Below are 25,634 nucleotides of genomic sequence, written 5' to 3' on the forward strand. Positions count from 1 at the left end.
GATTTAATAATTTTAATTAAAAATTCAATGGAAATTCAAGATGAAATAAATTTAAATTAAGAAAATCGCTTTGAATTTGAATTAATTTTAATTTTAAAGATAGAACTTCTTTGGCAATTGATTGATTTTATTCTCCAAATAAAAAAAATCAAGAAAAAAAAGTAATCAAGATTTTATTTCTAGAAATCGTCTCATAAAAATTCTTTCGCATTAAAATAAGCAGCCTCTGGAACAAAAATCATTTTTCTCTCAAACCTTGATCAGTACGTATCGAATTTTCCTCTTGGACTTCTTTAACGAGCTATAATTTGTGAAGATGGATAAAAAAGCTAATCAAACCGATAACGGAAGAAAGGAGGAAGTAACACTTAACTTAAACACTATTGGAGAAGACAGAGATCAGGGAAATAAGGAAGAAAATCCAGCAAATCCCCCAATGGAGAGTGTTCAGGATGTGGCTGCAGCACCAACACCAAAGAGAAGACGTGCACCCAGGATGAGAACAAGAAGATCCCCCTACCGGGGGCCTATGACCAGATCCCGGTCCCGGAAGCGCACAGCTACTACATCCCGAAATTCCAGTTCAGAACCAACGCCTGGAAGTTCCCGAAGGAATTCCAAAGGGCCCAGGAAGCATTAGATCATAAAAACCTCAATATTAGGCAAATAATTAAAAGAATTTGAAATTAAAAGAAAAATTATTGTAGAAATAAATTATTTTGTAATTAAAGATCTTAAAAATTATTTTTTTCTTTTATTTCAAATTGGTTTATTAGTAAATTTTCTTATTTGTTCAATACATTTGTAGTTTTAACCTTATGTACGCCATGGGGTAGCAGGCGACAGACCCTGTAGATTTTTTTTTTCACAAATTAAACAAGGTTCGGAAAAAGGAGGCTCTATGGATGAACTTCTTGGTAAATTCATGAATCATTTGAGCAATTAAAACAAGACTTTCTGACAGGAGCTGCTCCTGCTCGAAATTCAATTTGTTCGAGCTGCTCATGCTGAATTTATAATATTTTTCGACTACTCGTAACCGATTCAGCAGAGATTTTATTAATAATAAATATTTTGGCGCTACGTCCCATATAGGAACAGGGCCGGCCGCCCAGAGATTTTATTAGCTGCTCAAAAAGGAAAACTTTATGCATTTTTTGCAAAAAAATAATTCGACGTGCCCGAAGATTATGAACCATATTCCTATCTTTTAACACAGGAATATGGTTCATAATCTTCGGGAGCTTTTTTTTTGACATTGAATTGAGTTGCGTACAGGACCTAATTATTATATAAAATATTATATTAAAAATTACTTTGTCAGGAGATAATCTGCTCCGTCTCATCCCAATCAGCGCACCTGCTACAGAAAAGGCTCTCTCTGAAGAGGCGCTGGTGATTTGGATGGACAATATCTCTCTGGCTAGTTGAGAGACACGAGGAAATGTTTTGCCACCACTTCAATATATCAATATTTCCCGTATCTCTCAAGGAGAGGTAAGACGACACTTCTTTGTTTAATTTTGCGGAGCATTTATTGTTTTTTGTCGTACTGTAGCCAGAGTCCTCATGAGATTTTCTCTTCCTTCCCGAGTTTTCGCAGCACGGCAATTGTTATTTTGGTGGCTCGTTGCTCCATAGATTGTTTATAAACTTTGCCTGGGGTCCGTGACAGACTCAACTCGGCGGTCGAAGGGTTAAAAATAAATTGAAATTCATAATTTTCTATTAAATTTCCCAAAGACAAAATAAAAAGCATTTTATTTGTTTATTTGTTTTTATTCAATATTTACATATTTTCCTTTTTTTCTTTTACTCCATTGTAACCATTACCACGCTGTGGTGCGGCAATTTTTTTTTCACCTAAAATATACGTATTATTCTCTGACTAATAATGAGACTTTTATAAACATTTTTTCTTTTGATGTTTTTTATTAAATTATGATCTTTTTTTTCATGTAACTCGCATCTCACATCACTGTCTATTATACAGAGTTCCATCACACTCTTCAAATTTATTTTCAACTCATACATGGAAGAGTTGAAAAAAAGCAGAAAAGGGGTGAGGAGCTTTTAATTTGCATTTTTTTTTGTAAATAAATTTCGTAAATTTTGTCATCTTTTTCTTCATCTTAAACTGATATAATAAGAAATTGCCCTAAAAATTATTTACTTTGATGATGTATTTTTTTTTAAAGACAAACACAAACTTTTCAACAAATAAATTACTAATAAATTACAATATGGGAAAATCTTAGATTAAAATTACTTTGTTTGTAAATATATCTTTAAAAGAGGGAGGGATATTATGACTTTTATTTATCATTAAAAAGGATTTACACTATATCCTTTTTTTTCTTTTAAATTAAATATAAATTCAAACATGTCACTTGTTTTTTTTTATTTATTTATAATTATATACTTCATTGTTTCTTTATACAATTCATTTAGCTAAATCAAATTTATATATATTTTTTAATATTTACTTCACAAGTCGTTGAATGTGAAATTTAAAAATGTTTCAAAAGAAAAATTAACAATAAAAAAGAAGATTTTTCTTCTGAGAAGCCAATTTCTTTTTAAAAAAAAATAAATAAAGGGTCGTCCTTTTTTTTGGACTTTACTTTGGAGGGAGAAATAATTCCTTTATATATATATTTAATTGTCTTCTACTAAATCAAAGGTTTTTTTTCTTTGGGAGATATTAAAAAGTAAAAACAAACAATGCACGAATAATAATACTCCTTGTGAGAAAAGAGATGACGTTTTTTTTTATACAAATGAAAAAGTTTTTTTTGATCATTAAATTTTCGATGTTTTTAGCGTGTTTTTTATTCTGACCTTCAGTTAGAGATGTTCTTGTGGAGACGGGGGCTCCCTTTATTTGCCCCACTTGTCAACAACCACCTCAACTATAAGAAAAGAATTAACAACAAATTTTATATTGCTGAAAAACATTTTTTTTTCAAAGAGAAAATCCATTAAAGTAAAATTTATTTTATCTCTAAAAGGAAGAAAAAAGTAAATTATAAATTCTAAAGGATAAAAATTATGAAAAGAAAAAAGGAATATTACCTATTTTATCATGCATCATTTTCACTGTGCTCATAAATTAAAGAGAAAAAGAACAAGGAGATCTGTTATATCGTGGAGGGAAGGTGGTTTTAGCATTCAAAAGGAAGGTGTGAAAATAAAAATAGAAAAGAAATAAATAGAGAAGTGATTATATAAAGAAACAAAAAGAACCATTAATCTAATTTTAAACTTAAAAATAACTTTCACAAAAAAAATTCTCTCTTAAAAGAAGCAGTTCTGTGTCTTGTCTGAAAGATTTTTTATCATATTTTTTTTCTTAAAATTTTTTTTTGATTCGTCAATGCATTTTGATGTCTTGTTTCATAATTATGCATTCTTCTCAGATTTCTCAGGTTAGATGGTAGATGATTTTTGTCTGAGGGATTCTTTGTAGACTCGTCCCAATTCTACAATGAAGGATCTTTTTTTTTTGTGGGGGATTTTTTGTTAAAGGTGCGAGGATTCAGGTGCACTTCTGCTTTAGTGGAATTCAGGTCGTACTGCATGGAAGAAAAAATCACGTTAACATTAATAAGAAAAAAGGGTACAACTCTCAAAAGAAATTGTTAGTTTTTCTTATCAAGTATTTTTGTGTTTTTTTAAAATTTTTTATGATTTTTTTATTTGTTTCTTTTTCCAAAAGACGTTTATATATTTTTTTTATTTAAGAATGTCATCAGTCTTCTATTCTGAACGTTTTTATAATTAATGTAAAATCTATTTTATGGAAAGTCGAATTTCCAACACATTGACTCGATTTAATTTTCAAAGTAATAACGAGGTCGTATAGCAGTCGAGTAGTTCAACTGACTGGATATTAAATACATACATAAAAGAAAATCGGAAAAGCGTCGCAATAATGATATTTAAGTTTTATTTGTAGAGGAAATTATAATCTTTAAATTATCCTAAGAAGATTTAAGTTTTCTTAAAAATGTCTTAAGGTTCTTAAAAAAACTTAAGATTTCTTCAGTTAGGCTGAAGTTTCCCTTAAGAAAACTTAAGAATCTTAAATCTAAATCTTAATAAATAAATCTTAAAGAATCTTGAGAAAGCTTTAAGAATCTCAAAAAAAAATTAAGTCTGTCTGAATGGTGAATTTCACCCATTATCCTTAACCATCATACTCTTTTTACCAATTAAATGCATCATCCCTGAAAAGCAACAACCTTTATAAACGTCTTTTGGTTTATCTTCATGTTGTATGTCTTTTATTTCTCCATGGAATGTGTGGATTGGGTGTAGGTACGTATAAGGTTAAAAAGTTTGTGTATACTTACATTAAATTTGCAATAGTTAGCACACTTTTAGCCCAACATGCATAAAAACACCTCTTCAAAAAAAAAACTTTGTAAAAAAAATCCCAAACTGAAAAGCAATAAAAGTACAAAAATTTTGGGACTTTTATTACATTATATATTTTTATTAACAATCTTCAAAAAATCGTTCCTATCAGCAGTCTCTCTCCGCTACCATTTATTATTGTTTCACACTCTTCCTCTCTTAATTATTCTATCTTTTCATTATTATATCTACTTTTTTTATGAGAAATAGTGTTGTTAATAAAGCCAAAGTCTCAAATACACACTTCAAAAAGGAAAAGAAAAATAAATCAAAATATTTTGTAGTTTTTCTATTATGTTCCTGTTTTCACTTGTAGTAATTTTATTAATCTTTTACATTTTACTGTGTTCCTAATCTCTGTATATAAATTAGTTTTATTTTCTCATCTACAGTGTTTTTTGTATTTTCTTTTTGTTTTCTACTTTTTTTTTTATATATTGTGTATTTTATTTAGTTGTAGTTCAAGTTAGTAAATTTGAATACTAAGGAATGAATTAGAAATAATGAGTTTGTGACCGATCAATGCTCTATAAGTTAATTTTTCAAGTTTATAGATAAAGGATTGTTGGTTTATTTAATCCTTATTTTTGGATTCTTTTCTTTCTAAATTTTTGTTTTCCCAATTAGGGATTCTTTAAAGGATTAAAGACTATTGTGCCGCATTCCTTCCCATTCCTTTGATTCCTTTGCGTTAAGGGATCAAATCAATGGAATTAGGTCTCAAAGACTGCCATGAAACTACCACAAATCTCACCCAGTAAGCACGAATAGTAAGACCAATATTTTTCCCTCAATTTTAAACAATTTTATCCACAAAACTGATAAAAATCAAGAAATCTACCAAATAAAGCCTAAATCAGTCATAACTTCACCATTTCCAACCCCTCCTATTCATTTTTGTTTTTTGAAAATAATAGTCCACAAAAAATAGCTACATAAATTCCCAAAAATCGATACATAGTAGTAAATTGATTAAGTAGTAAATTTGTTCTCTCTTGTCATTAAAATTGGGAAAAAATGTTACGTTTCTCATTTTTTTATTTCACTAAAAAGATTCGAGCCTATATGGTTTCATTTTTCTCTCTATATCTTTTAAATAACAAGTGTATAGGATGTTTTTTTTAAAGGTTTGTTAGGCCTTGTGAGACAAGTCTTTGTTTTTTATATTTTCTCATTCTATTTGATTTGGTTTGCCGTTCACATTGGCCTACTAAACTACTAATTTTTCTTTAATTAGTTTATATATCTACTATCTTTCTGTTATTTCTTGTGAAATTACGACATTTCTTTTAAAAATATAAGTACATAAATCGCTTTGAAAGAATATTTTGTTGTAGAGATTGTGAAAGAATTTCAAAAAAGAAAATTTAGTATTTTTTTTTACTTTGCCTAGCATTTACAAATTTCTGAATAGAGAAAAAAGTTTTCTTAAAAAGAAATTCTCAAAAATTTCAAGCAATTTGTTTGAAAATAAAATTGGTAGACTATAAAAAGGAATCAAAGTTCTATACATACTAACTTACTTACTTTTAACCCTTAAAAAATTCTTTTTGATTTCAATTTTAAAGGCCTCATCCCTTAAAAAAATCTTTCAAAAATTTGCAAATGCAAGGCTTTTGCAATATGGAATATAATTTTAGAAAAAAAAATAATCAAAATGGAATCCTTTAATCACCCAATATGGCGTCCTAAGTAATTTGTAAAGGGAATCCTTTTTTGAGAAAAAAAAGGTGGAATATTATTGCTTTCATTTTTTTGTCGTTTCACCACGTCAAGATTAATATTTTTTCCTTAAAATGTTTCACTACATGACTAAATAAATTTGTATTTGGCGCATATTGGAATTTATCGAAGAGGAAACCAACACATTTAGAATTCAATCTAATAAGAAAAATCTATCGATAAAATATTTCCAAAAAGTTTTTTTTTCTTTTTACCTAAAACTCTTACAAATTGTAGATAGATTTGTTTTTTTTTTAAAGACACACCTCAAGAAGGGGGACTCATTGAAAAGATCACCTACTTAAAAATAAATCTTGTACCTCTTCACTTTTTTTTTCTAATTCTTTTATCTCTAATATTTCTACTTTTTCTTTATCTTTACAAACTATTTTTTTATGTAACAGGGAAGTGAGGCACTTTCTAACAGAAATTGAGAATGAAAGATTCATTAAGATTATTTCCATGTTGCCTTTCAAATGAGCGTTAAGTTGGAGATCCTATTATTTTTTTTTATTATTTCTATGTTTCTTTTCATATTTATTTTTAAAACTATTTCTTCGGCATCATTTGCGAAAAGAAAAACACGCCGTGAAAAAAATCATTACTAAATTCTGAAGTTGTGAAGTTTTCTATTTAATTTATCTGTCCATCACAAATTATGGGGACAGTGTAATGACAGAAATCGTGCATCATCAAGAATTTCTGCTTTATACAAATAACTATTCCAAAAAGTTGATTAATTAGAGGTAGATTGAGTAGATTATATCAAATTCGAATATTTAGTTCTTCTTTTTGCAATTTTTCAAAATCTTTTCGAAGATTTTATGTAAATTTTGGCATAAATGTGGCCTCTGAGACATTCCTTAATTTTTTTCCCGGGAACTTGGGGACTTCCTAATAAATTTTAAAGCGTCCTGTAGCCTATATTGTTCTTGCTAATCTACCATAATAAGGAAGTATCGAGCTTTTGAGTTTAGTCTTCTTCCCAATAATATCACGGAAGATCAAGTTTTATGTCCTAGTTCGAGATATTTCTAAAAGGTTATTCATCTTTCATAGAGCTGGAAGTGAAATTGTGGCAGGATAAATTCGATATATTTTACTATAGAGCCTATGTCCTTAATTGGCTCCATCTAATCGTGTCTCAGAAAAAGACTAATGTTGACTCAATTCCCTTATCCCGACTCAAATTTTCTCTTATTTAGACTCAGCCTTTGCCTAATCTAGACTCAATTTTTAACTTATCTGTACTACAACGTTCTTAACGTCGCCTTAAGTTAAAATTCGCGGCTACATTAGGTATTTTCTAGTACAGATAAGTTAAAAATTGAGTCTACATTAGGCAAAGGTTGAGTCTAAATAAGGGAAAATTTAAGTCGCAATAAGGGAATTGAGTCAACATTAGTCTTTTTCTGCGTCACAGTAAGGTAAAGCGTCAACATTAGTTTTAACCGTCCTTAATTTAGTTAATTTTCTGGATTGTCTTGAAGTCAATCGAAAAGACTTTTCTTATTTTTTCTCTGTCAAATTTGATCCACTAGAAAAATCTTTGGCCACGAAAGGATAAATCTTCAATTAGTTGAGCTAAGTAAATATTCGGTCATAGGGTCCATTAATCACGCATAAACTGACCGGAACATGATTAATTTGTTCCGTTCTTTACGGCTTAACTCGTTCAATATTTCCTTTATTTTTACTTCCCACACCGCGAGCTGTCCATTAACCTTTCCCTCAGTCTTCACAACAACATTCTGGCACAACCTGTACGTCCCTGTGGCCTTCCCCAAAAATATCTCAATCGCACTCAAAAACTTGAGCAATTTCCACCATAACTGTTTTTCTTTCTCTCTCATTGCAGAGAGAAGAAAATCTTTTATTTGTAAACTTTGCTCCGCGAGGCACAACAGGTGCGCCACTATTTTTATCTCAGCACTGTGTCTCACAGCTTCCCTTGAAAATTGAAAATAAAACTTTGAAAAAAAATCTAAAATGAGATTTGCACCTTGATTTTGACCACGGTGTGTATTTTTAGCAAATGATGCCGCATCGTGAGCTGATTAATGCTCACTTTGACCTTTTGGGAAAATTTCACGCGTGAAAAATAGAAAAGAACAAATAAAATGAATGCCAAATGAAAGAAATTTCAATGTGAAAGAACCACCCTGCATTTTGTTAAGCACCTCTCCATATTCCCCTAATAAAATTTCATTTCTTAGCTAAACCGCCTATAAATCAAAAAAATTATACCTTTTAAACTTCCCCTCGTCTTTCATTTTTTTGTGTTTTTTTTTCAATAATTTTTTTCTCGTATTATATAGTTTCATGTTCTATATAATATATGTAGGTATATATAATTACTAAAAAGTGAATTGAGTTATCTTTCCACCTAATTGGTAAATTTAGTTGTAAAGTAAACATTAGTTTTTAATAAATTACAAATAATGACAGCGTAAGAGAAAAAGTCCCACCAATCAAATACGTGTATTTTGTCGTTAGTCACATTAAACTGATATTTATGTACAAGAAAAAAATATAAAATAAAGCAAAAATAAACATAAGATGATTTTAAAAGTTGTTGGCCTAGCACAAAGTGATTAAAGTCATTTTAGCGTAAGAAAATCAATCATTTAGGCTTTTTTTTCATATTTTGACTCATCTGTATACCTTCATCAGGCTTCATGAACTATTAGCAGTTCTTGAAATTAAAGCAATTTGATTATTTGTTCTAAATAATTTCTAAACAAAATCAGATATAATTTGAGGTTATGTTCTTTATATGACAGTTAAAACTGTCAAAAAATGTGTATTTGCTAAAATTAAAAGACAAAATCTTGTTTTAAAAACTCATTCCTAAAAAGCTCCTATGAAACATTAGCGTAAATGTTTCACACGTGTTTTAGAGTTTAACCCTTTAACGTCCAACGTGAAATATAAAAACATTGAAACATGCGCTCTTTTATCGCGATTTTTATTCTATGAATTTTTTTAGAGGGCTTTTCTCACTCAGAACGTCTTCTTTGACCCCTTATGCGTGAATTTGATGCATTTGTAACATGGAAAAACAATTTTATTCATAAATAATTGATAAAATAAAATGTTTCACGTTTGGGTCAGTGTATGACCCAAAAAACCTTAAAGGGTTAAAAAAAAAAGCAATGGTGACGTAATTCTTTGAATTTTTGGACAAATATTTGTCGAATTTGTCAAGAAGGTTAGTGAATTATGAAAAATCTATTTGACTACCTATTTCTGATTTCTTTTTGAGTCACTACAAGATTTTGTTGATCCGATGCTTCCCTTTCTTTGCGTACGCGCATATGCTTCCCCAATCTTACATCTTACGCCTTCTCTTACGCTTTTTAAGTGAATTCCCCGTGAAATTTTAATAAAAACTCCCATCTGCATTAGGCCGATAACTTTTTGTCTACCTTCGCATTTTTTTTTAATACATTCACATTCACTGAATTTAATATTTATCGAACGAATTGAATATAAATATTATCTATCAAATAAATATATATAGTATGGTAATCAAGCAAATCTTCTTACTATAAAAAATTGCTGCTAAAATACACGTGATTGATGAACTTTTCTCTCATTTTCCCCATTTTATATAATATATAAAAAAATATATTTAAGACTCATTTTGCCAGATTAATTCTTCGCAGCACACAAAATACACACAAATTGATTTTTTTCCTTTTTTAACTTAATTGCTCATCCCGTTTCTCTGGGATTTTGTCTTTGCAGTGGGTTTACCTTCTTGCAAAAAAATAAAATTAATAAAAATTCCAAACAAGATTAATTCTGAAAATAAAATTCTCTCTCAGCCTGGTACGCATGATTAGGTGCAACGAAATTGCATGTAAAATTATTTTAATTGGTGAGTTAATTATGCGATTTGTTGCAAAATGGTGTGTTTTTTTCTTTTATTATCTCATTGCCATCACTCAAAAAAAAACACCCACAATGTACAATGTTGTTGCATGAGATGTATCTCTTTGTATTTCCTGTATGTTTTCATTTATATCATTATTTTTTATTTATTTATTTCTTTGCCATTGTCACTCATTTGAGCAAATTTAATGTTTTATAATAATTTTGTATAATTATGTTTTTAAAAGTATATTATTATTATTATTTTATTAAAAAAAAAGTAGGGACAAAGATTTTTTTTAATAAAAAAAAGGGGGAGAACAACATTAGCAAAATAAAGACACAAAAAGGATCCCCCCCACTGTTAAATGTAGTGCTCAAAGGTAGATCCTTTTTGTGCTCTTTTCACTTTCAATTACTTTTTTAATTATTCTATAATATGTATAATAATTATGCTAAATATTAAAGGGCAATTTATCAATCTTATAAGAAAAAAAAAGTGAAATATTTGACACAAGGCTTGTGGGCTGGGGCACCTCTGTTCACATTTGAGATTTTCTTTTTTTTTTCTTCACCTTTCCTCTAAGGTTTTATTTTATCTCTCTTTGCTTTTCAAACGTCTTCAAATCTCTCATTTCGTTCCAATCAATGCAAAGAAAAAAACACGTTTTTCTTGCTAATAAAAAACATCGCATCCATAATTTAAATGTTAAAAAAAAAACAAAGATATTGCACTGCAGCAAAATGATCAACATTTTGCCACTTTGTTTCTACAGAGGCCCCCAGAAGATCAAACCAAAATACACGGCCCACATTAGCACAATCCAGTGCACCGTGTACAGCGGATTCTTACCGTCTGTGATCTTTCTGGCGACGAATTTGAGCACTTCATCGAGTAATACTACTGGGATCGAGAACTTCATCACCATCACCCATTCATCGCCGGACAACGGTGTCACCTGGAACACGGTCTGTGTGCGAGAGGGAAGAGAACAAGGAAATTATTAACAAGGGGCACTTGTCTGTTGAAGAATTCGACTTTTTTTTTTGGCGAATAATCCGAATATTTCCAAAGCTCTGAATATTTTCATTCACATAAACATTTCTTACTAAAAAATTGAATTTTTCTAAACCGGAAAATGAGTTTAATACTTCTTCGGTTTGAATTGAACACTTTTAGGGTTGAATTTAATCCTTTTTGGGTTCAATTTTAATCACTTTTCGGTTGAAATTAAATATTTTTTAGACTTTTTCTCCCAGATCTGTGTTTTTTATACGACTGAAAGCCAAATATTTTTCGATTTGAATTGAGTCACTTTTTCGGCTTAAATTTACACCTTTTTTGGGCCTAAATGAATTATTTTTTAGGCTTCTGCTTCTCAAACTGACGACCCATTGTATGACTAAAAACCAATATTTTGACTGTTTTGATTGCTTTGGCGAATCATACGAATATTGGTTAATAAATTGAATATTTCCGAAGATCCAAATAAATCCATTCAGATGTACGTACACCCCTTGATTATTAAGGTCTTTCGTGAAAAATTTCATCAACCTTATTTAATGCAAAATTTTGCGTTAATTCTCCCTTCTTAATTTTGAATTTGAGGATTTAAAGTGAAAGGAATTTTTAGTTAGAATTTTATAATGTAAGAGTAAAAGATTTTTACTAGAAGTGTTAGAAGTTTATTCTCTATTCAAATAAAACCTTTCACTGACACTCCACCCACTGAAATTCAATGATAGCCAATGAAAAAGCATTGCTCGAATGATCAGCCAATCAGAGCTCTTCTGTCGAAGATATATTCTTCTTCTTAATTATTTCCGTTTCATTTAGAAACTATTAGTTCTTTTTTTTTTAGATGAAGGGGTCGATTCTTATAAAAATCTTTTCTTTTCTAACAACTTAAAAGTTCTTCTTCTTCTGCACTTTAAATTGTACGGCTGTTGGATTCCTTCCGGATCCATATAGCCACACTTAAAAGTTATTGTAAGATTTTGACAGATGGGGTTTTTGAATTGTCATTCTAGAAAAGAAAAACAAAGAATTTGTTGTTTCAGAAAAAAAAAAAATCAGAGAGATCTTTAATGCGCCTTTGAAAAGTAATTTTCCTTCAAAAACACGATTAAAGAAACAAATAAAATGTCAAAACCTAAAAGACTTTTCTTAGAATACCAAAAATTTTATAACTGATGAATTGTAAGAAAATAAATGAAAAGATTTATAACAGGAGCTGCAAAATAGAAAAAGAAAAGATTTTTTTTACAGAATCATGAACAAAAATTAAAATCTCTTAAACTTTTTGATTAAAATTCAATCAATACACTGAATAGGAAGTTTCTAATCTGAAAATTGTAGCGTTTTGAATGATCTTAATCGCGTTCTCTCCCCTTAAAAAAATCATCTCAACAAAACGAGTATATATTGCGAAAGAATTTGCGATAAATTACGCACGAGATTTAAGGAACTTATCACCACCAGTAAACCCATCGTGTGCCACAAAATGTATACATAAATCATAAATCAATGAATCACATTCTTTGTTGAAATACATAATATAACACAAAAAAAAACTACGCTGCCTATAAACTCCAATAGATACGCTCAATCGTACCATTTTTGTCTGATGATAATTTTTTTTTGTTTGTACCATTAGTCAGCAAAAACGGAGAGATAAGAAAAAGACTTTGAAAAAATAAAATAATTTTGTACAAGATACTCACTGACAGGACATCAACGTAGAGGATCACGAAGTGGAGCGTGAAGGAGAGAGCCATTGAGCCAACAAGCCACATGTTGGACCATGGTGGCATTGCGATAAGAGATTGATTTTCCGATAAGCTGTAACATTGTGATTTGACACGGTGTGAGTATGTTTTTGGGAATATATGCTTCCTTGCTGCCAATTAGGGCTAGATAAGATTCTTTTTTTTTCCACTCACCTGTTCATGGCGTTAAGCATCTCAATGGTGACCAATACAGATAGAGCCATGGTCATGGGGTGGGGATCATTGAAGATCTTACAATCCATTCCCTTGAATTCATCACCACCACCCAGGCAGGCCAAGTGATGTGTGAGTTGCCAGTAGGTCATCTGTGGGCCATTTGGACTGAACAGGAACCACCAGGAAGCAGCTCCGACAGTTGCAGCACCCACATATCCACCAATAGCCATGTATCTGTAACAAATCCCAACGAGAATAAAAGTTAGAACACACATAGAATGATAAGAAGAAGAATTTTCTATATTAAACTTACCGGAAGAAGAGCCAGCCAGAGATGAGACCTTCATCAGCTTTCCTCGGTGGTTTTTCCATGATATCCAAATCCGGTGGGTTGAAGCCCAGAGCTGTGGCTGGAAGACCATCTGTGACCTATTCCCCCACAAAAAATAAAAATCATTCACTGCGCCAAAAGAAATTTCTTTCAGTTCAAAACTTACCAAGTTCACCCACAGCAGCTGTACGGGAATAAGAGCCTCTGGAAGACCAAGAGCAGCAGTAAGGAAGATTGAGACGACTTCACCAATATTTGAGGAGATCAAGTAGCGAATAAATTGCTTCATGTTGTTGTAAATGGCACGACCCTCTTCAACGGCAGCCACAATTGATGAGAAATTATCATCAGCGAGCACCATTTCAGATGCAGACTTGGCTACAGCAGTTCCGGAACCCATAGCAATACCAATTTCAGCCTTCTTCAGGGCAGGAGCATCATTGACACCATCACCAGTCTACGGGAAATTCAAAGAAAAAACTCTTTTAAGGGGGATCTCTTTTGAGAGCTGGTAAAATAAGAGTGAAGAGTAAGAAAATCCCTTTCCGCCATCTTGAAATTTTCCTCAAAACACAAAGGTAGGTTTTTCTCAGGATCTACTGGATGGATTTTGATGGGGTAAAAAGCAAATGGAAGAAGAAATACCAATGAACAATGTACCAGAACAGATTTTAGAATTTCGACTTTGAAGCTGAGAAAAGTAGAAAAATATTCTTGTCCACTTTTCATAGCTTCTGAATGGAAATTCAAAAATTCATTCCGGTACATTGTTCGTTGATACTTCCTCTTTCATTTGCTTTTTACCCCATCAAAATCCATCAAGTAGATCCTGAGAAAAACCAACCTTTGTGTTTTGAGAAAAATCTCAATATGACGGAAAGACATTTTCTTACTCTTCAATAATAAGCCTTTAAATGTGACCAACAATTGAAATCTAAGTTCAAGAAAAACCCCAAAAATTACAATGAAAAGAATAAATTAAAAATGTCTCACCATAGCAGAGATTTCATTCATGCTCTGGAGGAACTCAACAATCTTGGACTTGTGTGCTGGTTCTACGCGGGAGAAGAGACGAGCACGTGCGCAAGCCATCTTCTGCTCACTCGTGGACAAATCGTCAAATTCACGACCAGAATAGGACTTTCCGGTGGTATCTTCATCCTCACCGAAGACACCAATACGACGGCAGATGGCCTCAGCGGTGGCCTTATTGTCACCAGTGATGACAATGACACGAATACCAGCAGCACGGCAGCGAACAATTGAGTCAAAGACTTCCTTACGTGGGGGATCAAGCATACCAACAACACCGACAAAGGTAAGATTAACTTCATACGTGTAGAACTTGGTGCTGTCACCGAGATCCATCTCATCGGGGCGCATTGGGTTGTCAGCGGTGGCAAGGGCTAAGCAACGCAGGGTATCACGTCCAGTACCGTATTGCCTTGTAAGCTCGAGAATCCTATTCTTCAGTGTTGCATTCAATGGGACCTTGCTTGTTCCAACACGGGCATGTGTGCACCTATCGAGGACACCCTCAGGGGCACCCTTGACGAACAATTTGGGTCCAGTACCAAGGCGAGACTGCTTGAGGGGTGTGCAGTACGATGACATGGATTTACGATCGCGCGAGAACTCCAATGTGAATTCCTTCTTCCACTTTGTCTCAATCTCCTGGCGCACAACAATGGCTGTTGAACGACGATCCAAGCCCGTCTTTGGCACATTGAATGGATTCATCTTCTCAGCCAGAACAATGAGGGCTGTCTCGGTGGCTTCACCCACCTTCTCGAAAGCCTGCTTGAATTCGTTGAAATCAATGGCGGAGTCATTGCACATCACGCAAATTGTACCAATTTCCTGCAATGTTTCATAATCGGATGCCTTAACCCGGGATCCCTTGAGATACAGATCACCAATTGGCTCGTACGTCGATCCAGTAAGTTCAAACTCAAGGAAGCTGCTGTCACCACCCTCAATCTTCTCAAAGATAAACATACGTGATACGGACATTTGGTTAGTTGTCAAGGTTCCGGTCTTATCAGAGCAGATAACAGATGTGCAACCTGCAAAAGTTAAATTCCAACTTTGAAAATCCCCCTTTTTTGTGTGCAGTTTACATTGACAAACAATGCAAAATGTATCTTCCCCAGAGGTTATTGGGTTATCAAACATCTCACAACTTGTACATCATTTTAGTTCCTGGTACAACGATCTTTTTCTTTTACATTCTACACTAGAAATTTATTGTTTGTTTATAAATTTCCTTGGAATGTTTCAAGTGTTTTATTTTATATTTAATCTTCTTTAATTATTAGATTAAATTTTATTTAGTAAATAACATTTTGTGAATTTTTTTTAGAATATCATTTAAAATTTAAAAAAAAAAAATGTGTTTAAGAATACATTGGCAGGACATCGCAGGAATTTCTAATAAGATTGTTCAAACTGTCAATAAACCTCTGAAAAGTCCTGCCAACATATTTTTGCTCACATTTACAAGAAATAGTACAAGTTATTGATTAGTTTAGATTCAAGGGGTGATTATCTGCGGAATATTTTGTCTTTTCAGGCGAATCATCCGAATATTTCCGAAGATCTGAGTATTTGACTTCACATGAACATCTTTTGCTAAAATCCGAAAAACTCAAAACAGGAAAAAATCGAAAAACCTATTTAGGAATTTTTTATTTGAATTTTGTCTCTTTTGAGTTGAATTTTACTACTTTGAAGCAATAAATTACTACTTTTCGATTGAATTTAGTATTCTTTTTAGACTTTAATGATTTTATTTATAAAGTTTTGATCCTTAATCTGTTTTGGGACTGAAAATCAAATATTTATCGGTTTGAATTTATTCTTTTTTGGTTAAATTGAATGCTTTTTAGCTTAAATTTAGAACTCTTCGGCTTGAATTAACTACTTTTTAAGCTTCAATTTTAGTCTTTTTTTAGGCTATAATTAAGATCTTATACCTTTTTGAGATTGAACATGGCCTTTTTAGGGTTGAATCAAGCAAATTTTGGGTCGAGTTCATTACTTTTTTGGTATGAATTTACTATTTTTTGATTGGTGTACTACTACAGTAGTATTACTACACTAGTATTTACTACTTTTTGTTCTTTCTAGGTATAAATTAAATATTTTTAAAGCTTTTGTTCCTCAATCTCTGCCGTTTTAGAACTGAAACATATTTTTATGCTTAAATTGAATCTCTTTTAGGCTTGAATTTAGCATGATTAGGGGTGAAATTCCTATTCGGTTTGAATTTAGTTTTTTGAGGCTTTATTTAAATATTTGTTAAGCCTTTGCTTCTTTATTTAAGCCATTTTGAGGCTAAAAAAAACAATATTTTGATTTCTTTGGCAAATCATCCGAATATTAGCGAATAAACCGAATATTTCCGAAGATCCGAATAATTTCGTCCAGATAAATTCCCCTTGTTTAGATTAGAAAATTTTGCTTCAGTATCAAATGAAAAAAAAATGCTAAAAACTTATCCTAAAGGAAGATAAGTTTAAAAGAAAATAAACTTACCAAGAGTCTCGACGGATGGCAGGGAGCGCACGATGGCATTCTTCTTGGCCATACGGCGTGTACCGAGAGCCAAGCAGGTGGTAATGACAGCAGGGAGACCCTCAGGGATGGCAGCGACGGCGAGTGCTACGGCAATCTTGAAGTAGTAGATGGCACCCTTAATCCATGAACCACCGTGGGCGGGATCGTTGAAGTGACCAATGTTGATGGCCCAGACGGCAACGCAAATGACGGAAATCACCTTGGACAGTTGCTCACCGAATTCATCCAATTTCTGCTGCAGTGGCGTCTTAATTTCCTCAGTCTCACTCATTTCAGTACGAATTTTGCCAATGGCAGTGGACAAGCCCGTCCCAATGACAACACCACGCGCCTTACCGGCAGCCACATTTGTACCCGAGAACAAGATATTCTTCTTATCCTGATTCACAGCACGTGGATCTGGCACGGGGTCGGTGTGCTTAATCACCGAAACGGATTCACCAGTAAGGATGGACTGATCAATCCTAATGGTCGTTGAAAAGATTTTTATGAGACGGATATCGGCCGGAATTTTGTCACCAACGGACACCTCAACAATATCACCGGGAACAATTTCTTTGGCTCGAATCTTCTGGACACCCGACTTGTCCCCACGTACCACTTTACCCATTTCAGGTTCATATTCCTTTAGTGCCTCTATCGCAGATTCTGCATTACGCTCTTGCCACACTCCTACAACGGCGTTGGCAATTAAAATGAGCAAAATTACAAAAGGTTCAACGAATGCAGTAAATGAGTCTTCGTGCTCCTCAAAAAGAGCCAGTACCTATGGAAGATATAAAACAGATGCAAGCGCGCGCAAAAAACGTATTTTAGTATTTTTTTCTTCTTTTTAATACCATAATATTGTTTCACAGCATCATTTATATCAATTTGCGATGGATTATTGTGGAGCTGCAAAGTGCGCAATAATAATTTATTTTGATCCCTTTTCCCCCAACCCCTCATCGCAAAATTTTCTTCTCAAATTGAAAAAAAAAAGAAAAGAAATCTTCATTGCCTGCGAAGAGAGAATCTCATTTTCTTCAAGACAAGAGCCCGGAGGCGGGGGGCGACAATAATCATTTAAAAATAGGAATTTGTTTGAAATGTTCCGAATGTATCGGGTCCTATTATAAATATAAAATAGAGATGCTCGTAGGTTAAATGATTGAGGAAGACATAAATGAGGAATTTTTCGGCTTTTCACATTAAAGCAAACATACTGTCCAATGATGGAAACATTGGCACAAAAACTATTTAAAATTAATAAAAAAATATAATTTTTAAAAAAATTTTAGAATGTTTTTTTTTTTTGATCAGTGTCTATCTAGAGTTGTTTTCTTTTAATGGAATTTATTTATTAAGAAAATGTATAGCCTAAATATTTTCCTAAAAAACATTGATAGAAAAAATATAAATCTCTAGATTCTTTAGGACCTGAAGAAGTCCTTTAGAGAGCCGAAAGCATAGAATTTAATTTTTTTCCTTATACATATTTGTACATTTTTCTATTTCTCTTTTATTTGTTATTTTTTGCGAAATTCACTAGAAAGTCGAGCTTAAAATCTTTAGTCAATTTTTAAGGTCGGTCTTAAAATTTTGTCAGTTTCGGTCGGGCTTAAAAATTTAGGTCTGTCTTAAAATTTTAGGTCATTTTTTAAGTCCGATTTAAAAACCTGATTTAAAATTTAAAAACGACTTAAAAACCGAATTAAAATTTAAAAACGGACTTGAAATTTTAAGCTCGACTTACTAGTGAATTTTGCCCTTTATATTTATTTTTCCCTTCTTTTAATTTCCTTTTATTGTGGTAATAATCATTATTGTAAGAGGGGCGGATTCCCTAATTTAAAGATTTTAAATAAAACAAACATCTTCCAATAAAAAAAAACTGAAAAACAGGAAAAACACGATTAGAACAAATTCTTCTCCAGAACTGGAAGGATGTTCCAATATTTTATGGACATCACTGTAAATTCTAGAGAAGATCGTAGTTTGTACATTGGAGTGGGATCTTTTCATTTCCATCTCTTCGCATTAAAACATTTCAACGCCACGATGGAAATAAAATATTAGCGCGCTTTTCTTTTCTAATAATTTGTTCAAAAAGGCATTTCTTTATACATTTTTTTTTAAAGAAGTAATGGGAGAAAAAAGAGAGTGAAAACACAGGAAATCATTTTCACTATCATTGATCTTCACGATTACACACAGCATTCGTTCGATCCCTGTGAGAGATCAGTGGGTAGGAACGGGGGAGGAAAAAAAGAGGCAAATTCTGTGAGAAGGAAAAACCAAAGAAGCTACTCAACTAATTTATGTTCACGTATACATAGTTGAGGAGAACACATACCCAGACGAAAGATATTTTGAGTTTTCATTATAAAAGGATAGATAGGCCAATGTAAAAGGTGTGTGTAATTATAGAAGACGTTTAGTGACGTCAGAGAGACTCTGGCTAAAATTAAAGTCACTTTTGTGTCTAAAAGATCGCACTGAGAGGGAGCGAGGTGGGCAGTTTATCCTCACAAAACTGTCGCTTCTCATTCTCAAGAGAGATGTGTGTCTTTCTCAAGGAAACAAATAGAAAATAAAGTAAAATAAAAGCGACACTTTCCCCCTCACATGATCACTCTTGAAGAAAATCCAGACACTTCTTTACTACACAACATTATTACTCAACACAGCTCCCAAAATGAGATCTTCTTGACTTTCTCTCTCTCTCTCCCTTCTCTCCGTACCAGAATGAAGATTTCACGTGTTTATGATTAAATTGATGCTGTTTATAGAATTAATTTGGTACTAATAATAAAATGATGCACTTACAAATGAAATAATAGCAGCTAAAAGCAAAATTTTGACCAGCAGGTCATCGAACTGTTCTAACACTAACTGCCAGAGGGTTTTACCTGTAAGATATTACAAATAAAAATATCCCACCATTAATATTTTATCAACCTGACATCGTTTTACTCATTTTCATTTTTCACGAAAATGGTTTAGGAAAAGAAAAAGAAAAAAAGACTTAACCACTTACCCTCTTCCGTGGGAAGTTCTGAAAAGATAAAAATAAGAAATTTAATGATAAAATATTTAATTTTTAACCCATAAAAGGTCAAGAATTTTTAATTTGATATCATTGTCTGCGTTAAAAATGTCTGTGAATATAAATTGGGGAGATTCTGATGGAATTGTTAATGTAAAGTCTTTCCCGTATTTCCAAATAGGCTTTAAAATGTTTTTATTCGAGTAAAATATTCGAGAAATTATATTTTATTCTAGTCTGTTTATTCTCCTAACTGAAGCTTCATAGAGCTTTCTTTAAAGCTTTGTTTTATTTTTTTTCCATTATTAGTATGATTCAGCTAATCTCCTGCTCTCTCTTTCTTTTCCAGGACAATTTCCCCCTCCCTCCCTTCTCATCTTTCAAATAAAAAAGCAAAAATAATAAATAAAATAATACGAGAAGCTTTACAACAACAAAAAAAACCTCTCAATCAATACAAATGCAAAAAAAGTTCTCCAAACACCTCCAACGTAGCGAGAGAGCTTCTATTATAAGAATATGCTTAATATGCAAATGTGCCTTTATTGCCTTATCAACAGGTAACACTGACTCTCCATTTACCCAATGAATATTCAGTACGCTATGTACATATTGGTCTATTTTACGTAATAGGTACCTAATACTATTTTCTCTAAAATCCCCAACAAAATTCACTTTACAAATCCCCCCCACAATTCAATTTTAGCCCATTCATCGTGGGGTCCACAAGAATTTTGGGGAATGGCTAATTTCCCTTTCGTTTTCCTCAATTTCCCAGGTGAATCTCGGGAGAGGAAATAATGTGAAACTATACGAAACACACGTGAAAGTATTTGCGTATTTTATTGACGTCACTTTACTATTAAATTCCTATTATTCAATACATAAATTGTTAAGTACTTGTGTGTACACATTCAACATTTTAATTGTATTGATATGCTTCCCTGTTGGTATATGAAAAAAATATATCATATTTTAATCTTTTATTGCTTCACAATATTTTTTTGTTCCGTCAATATAGTTGTGGTTAAATACCTTTTCCCCCGCTCTCTATTAGCCCAAGTTACACACAAAACCGTCTACAACACGTACTATCGATGGAGAAAAGTCAATTTTTCTATTTAAAAAAAAAAGAGCAAATAGATATTGATTATCTAGGCGGGTAAAGTAACTAAACTTGATCTTTACGATAAAAAAAAGTGTGAATCTCAAGTTGTGTAAATTATTCGTTGGATTTGTTTCTGAAATATTAAGACTAAAAGTAATAAATTAATTATTATAATTCATTTTTTTTTAACTATCAAAATTGAATTTAGATCTCTCAAATTCTTTTCAAATTCTCTTTAATTTGATAATTCTCTTAATTCTCTTTTAGAAAGCTGCAGGAATTTTCTTTCTAAAATTGACAGATTTGTAAAAATTAAGGGGTGTTTATCTGTTGAATAGGGGAGGGCGGGGCTAATAAAGTCACTTAAGGGTTTGGAAAAAGCCTAAAATATTATATTTCCTAGCTAGATAGAACAAAATGATCTGAGAAAGAGTTGTAGGGCAGTAAATTTCCTAAAGAAATGAACTATACATTTCGCTTTATCTGTTTGGGAAATATGATATTTTGAGCCTTTTCTAAACCCTTAAGTGACTTTTTTAACCCCGCTCTCCCCTACTTTGTTTTTTTTTCAGCGAATCATTCGAGTATTTCCGAAGATCTGAACATTTTACTTCATATATAAATATGTTTTGTTAAAACCGGAAAAAATCGAAAAACAACTTTAGGACTTTTCGGTTTGAATTTAGTATTTTTTTGGAATTGAATTTACTACTTTTTGGCCTGAATTAAATATTTTAAGACTTAGAATAATGGGCCTAATTCAGCGACCAAGAAACCCTTGAAATCTTTAAATTTTGTACTGAAATTTCAAGATTTCAAGCGAATTTCAAGGATTTCTTGGTCGCTGAATAAGGCCCAATATTTGAATTTCCTTGGCGAATCATCCGAATATTAGCCAATAATCTGAATATTTTCAAAGACACGAATAATTTCGTTCAGATAAGCCTCCGTTTGTAAAAAAAATTGAGAAAACGATTTTTTGAAAGAACCTACTTATTACTTTTCATGTTACCACGCGAAAAAAATCATTCTCATGTTTGAGGAAATTGAAGCCACATATTAAAGTTAATTTTTTATTATTTGGTTCCGCTTACTAAAGATGATGCCCCTCGCACATAAAACGTACCAAACTTTCATTGGTAGAGCCCCAATGTGGGCACTCTGTTCTCCCCTCAACCAATTCTCGAAAAAAAAATTATCTATATGACGTCTGTCTACTGCCCAAATCTCTATTTTGCAAATTTCTAAATTCTCTTGTCTACATCCTTCTAGAGAACATCAAGCTCACAGGTTGCTCTTGGCATTGATGCGATGTACATTAAATGTCTCCGGGAGATAAGGTGAATTATTTCCAAATGCGAAAGGCACGTTTTTTTTCGTTGTTTTCAAGCTTAGATGGATTCACACGGAGTGGAATTTAAATCTCACCCGCAGACTGCATGTGGCTTTATGAAGTACAAAAGTTTATACACCTCCTGTCTTGGGGGGAAGACGCACAACGCGAAGAAAAAAAAAACAATTTGATGGCGGAGAAGCAGAAGAAGATAAATATTTACAATTTAATGAAGTTTTCACTTGGCATACCATATCCACGGGATATTGGGCAGATTGAGGGAAGCAATTGAATCTATCGGATGTAGTTGAGCTGTACAAAATACAAAATTTTCACAATATAGAGGTGGATCCTCTTCTTCCCTCTCAGCTGATTCATAGCGAGCTCCGCGACCACCTCCGCGCGCCGATGGCACCACGAGTAAGATCAAATATTTGCAACAATGTCTGTGCTATGAAATTCTTTTATCTAAACCCGTACTTTTCGTCCGAAAAAACTCTTCCTCTTATCATTGCACACTATTTACATTGTTCTATGGTACATTAGATCCGCCTCTCTTATTGTGGTCTCACGGAGAATTGACATGGCACAGGTGACAAAGATTTTTTTTCTCAATTGCAAATGTTACATTTTTTTTGTCTGCCACAAAAGAGATTTTCTTGGGATTTTCATTTTGGTGTTTAAACAACTTGAAACAAAGATTAGAATAATTAGGAATTGAGTTTTAAATCAATTTAAATATCAGCTGCTTTGAAATTATAACTTTTACACAGCTTTGAAATAATAATAATAAATTTTATTTACACACTCAAGTTTTAACAAATTCTTGGTATTTATATTTCCGATTTAACATCCTACCACTGCCTGAATTTCACAATAACTAAAGTGAATTACAATAAAAATAAAAATATAGTAAATAAATAAATACAAGACTCATTTAAAAACGTTTTAAGGAAGGCTGATGTATAGAGGAAGAGGTACTCACGCCGACAACTCAGAATTCAAAAAGGAAAGAAGCATAAATCTCGAAAACTCCCAAAACCCCAAAATCAAACCCCATTAACCAAAAAAAACCCCAGAAAAGAATAGAAAAATTGAAAATAAGCAAAATAAAGGCTAAATGGGTGCCATCCACTTTCCCTGCACAATGTAGATCCGCAGGATCCAATCAAAGATTCCATGAATCTCAGGCAACCCCCCCCTCCCCCGTCCGCTGCGAAACTCACGAGTGCTCCACAAAAATATGCTCTTACTCATTTGAATCCTCCAGTCTCCAGAGAGGTGAGAAAAAGGAATAATTCCTACTAGGGATTTCCTAGTTTATCTTTATTAGGTATCTCTCTCTGAGGTTGATTCAATGTTTGGTGGAGGGTGTATGTAGTTTAAAGTCCATAATGTCATATATTTACCTCATTTGAGGCTTTTCATAAAAGGATATCACTGTTGCATCATTAACTTCATATTCATTTTTATTTTACAAAAGGATATATTTTTTTAATCCATAAAAAGTCGTATTTTGCAAAACAAACAAATCAAAATTTTATCTTCAAATCTGCATCATACAGTTAGGGTTATTTTTAAAATTAATTCAGACTCTCTCAATAAAAAATATATTGTGCATAATTGTTGAATGATAATATATCGTGTGTAGCAGACGCAATTTTATTTACATGAACCAAATTTTTAAAATAAATAAATTTTGAGTGAATTTCATTGTTAAATATTCTTACACAACTCAAAGAATTTTTATTTCTTATTTAATAAACGAAAAAATTGTCTTTAAATTGGTCTTAAACTAAAAGGAGAAAAAAAGTAAAATTAAAAGTCGTTTCAGTTAATAAAATTCATTTTTTCCGCTCAATCCAACAATCCGTAACGTAACACAATCCCCCACTAGATGATCTTTACATTTTTTATTCTATTAACTATTAAATATTCACTTCTAGAGGTCTACTAAACCCTATGAGAAGTGACCTTCCTTTATAGCGCCGATTTATGTGAGGACATTGCAAATTCTTGGTTCATGTAAATGGGAAGTTTTTGGGAAGAGGGAAAAACTAAATGTTTTTTTCTAACTCACCATTGGGTCCATATTTGCTCTGATTTTGCTTCACTTGATCAAGAGTGAGACCTCGTTCGGGGTCTGTGTTGAAGTAATTTAGAACCTCATCGACGGTTTTCGCATGGCCGTCCTCCATTCTGCCTGCTGACGCACTAGCTTATTAATCGGCAGTTCTGAAATTGGATGGAAAACACACGCACCGATTAATTGGATCTTCCTGTGGGCAGCATGGACTTATTTCTGATCCTCTCCGCGCGAAAATGGTCCCACTGACTTCTCCAGACACACTCTACTGCCACAGACTCACACACTCTGCCTGCCCGTTCCGCGAGATCTTGAGCCAGCTTTTTGTGTGCTCTCATAATCTCCACCACCAGCGAGACAACACAACCGCGAGGAAAACTTGCTCACCTTAGCATTGCATGGCGCGAGTGAGTGAGAGAATACTACTGGAGGAGAGAAATCATTTTTCAATTGGAAAGAAATATTTTTTTCTTCACATGTGGCAGGAGAAATAGAACTTTTCGGTCTAGAGTAAAATCCCCCGAAGGGCTCGTGTGGCAAGGAGGGTGTGTCCCCACAAATTACAGGAGGGATTAATTATTTAGGAGCAACAGCTGGGGAGGGTGGCTCGTACGACGTGAAGAAGAGAAAAAAACGGTCAATGGCTTACACGTCATCGAATGGAGTGATTTCGTCACGATACTTGCTTTGTGATTTCGCATAAAAATCACACGAGACCATCAATTCCATTGCAACATTGTTCCGGCTCAGCTGTAGCATAGTAATTTCGAGATTGGCCTCCAGGGATACCCTTCCGGGCACGAGGCACGCTACACCACCCCGATTGGGCTTTAACTGGGGGAATCTCCGGGCAGCGTGGTGGCTGGGCATAGGGAAAGAGGTTATGAGCATGAGATTGCGTTTAGTCAGCCAGTTGGACTGACGATGAATCACAGATTACACCTCCTCCGTCAGGGCATCATCCACCTCCCCTCAAGACCTTGAGACCCACCGCCCCCCAGAGTCCCGAAACATCCCGGAATCCGTGCTGAGGCCAATGCAATTGGGAATCATGTAAATCTCATGAGAATCACGGATGATATTTGTTGACAGACTTAACCACCACCTCACGGAAGCCTCGGAGGCCACGAGTGGAATTATCAGCAAGTAATTCGTCTGGGCTGTTGACTCGCATTTGTGGATTTTGGTGATCACACACGGAAAATC

At 33.1% G+C, this 25,634-nt stretch overlaps 2 protein-coding genes across 10 annotated transcripts in view; both read right to left on the reverse strand.

Moving 5' to 3' along the window:
- The window catches only part of LOC129786413 (calcium-transporting ATPase sarcoplasmic/endoplasmic reticulum type), a 642,650-nt gene that overhangs the window by 604,980 nt on the left and 12,036 nt on the right, over positions 1 to 25,634 (reverse strand). For 4 of the 9 annotated variants that reach the window (XM_055821425.1, XM_055821424.1, XM_055821426.1 and 1 more), the window contains exons 2-11: positions 24,423 to 24,577; positions 19,893 to 19,910; positions 19,682 to 19,764; positions 16,832 to 17,639; positions 14,288 to 15,360; positions 13,461 to 13,751; positions 13,277 to 13,392; positions 12,961 to 13,197; positions 12,742 to 12,859; positions 4,461 to 10,988 (exon numbers count right to left, since the gene is read on the reverse strand). In XM_055821425.1, coding sequence (XP_055677400.1) covers positions 10,788 to 10,988; positions 12,742 to 12,859; positions 12,961 to 13,197; positions 13,277 to 13,392; positions 13,461 to 13,751; positions 14,288 to 15,360; positions 16,832 to 17,639; positions 19,682 to 19,764; positions 19,893 to 19,910; positions 24,423 to 24,540 — 3,063 coding nt within the window. In that variant the 5' untranslated portion in view covers positions 24,541 to 24,577 and the 3' untranslated portion in view covers positions 4,461 to 10,787. Of the gene's footprint in view, positions 1 to 1,758; positions 3,576 to 4,460; positions 10,989 to 12,741; positions 12,860 to 12,960; positions 13,198 to 13,276; positions 13,393 to 13,460; positions 13,752 to 14,287; positions 15,361 to 16,831; positions 17,640 to 19,681; positions 19,765 to 19,892; positions 19,911 to 24,422; positions 24,578 to 25,634 lie in introns of those variants that run through there. The other 5 variants (XM_055821430.1, XM_055821429.1, XM_055821431.1 and 2 more) reach the window with 3 other exon arrangements.
- LOC129786498 (3'(2'),5'-bisphosphate nucleotidase 1) overlaps positions 1 to 25,634 on the reverse strand; it is a 1,077,868-nt gene that overhangs the window by 579,133 nt on the left and 473,101 nt on the right. The window lies entirely within an intron of this gene.

The sequence above is a fragment of the Lutzomyia longipalpis genome, chromosome 1 (assembly GCF_024334085.1).
Source record: "Lutzomyia longipalpis isolate SR_M1_2022 chromosome 1, ASM2433408v1".
Classification (NCBI taxonomy): Eukaryota; Metazoa; Arthropoda; class Insecta; order Diptera; family Psychodidae; genus Lutzomyia; species Lutzomyia longipalpis.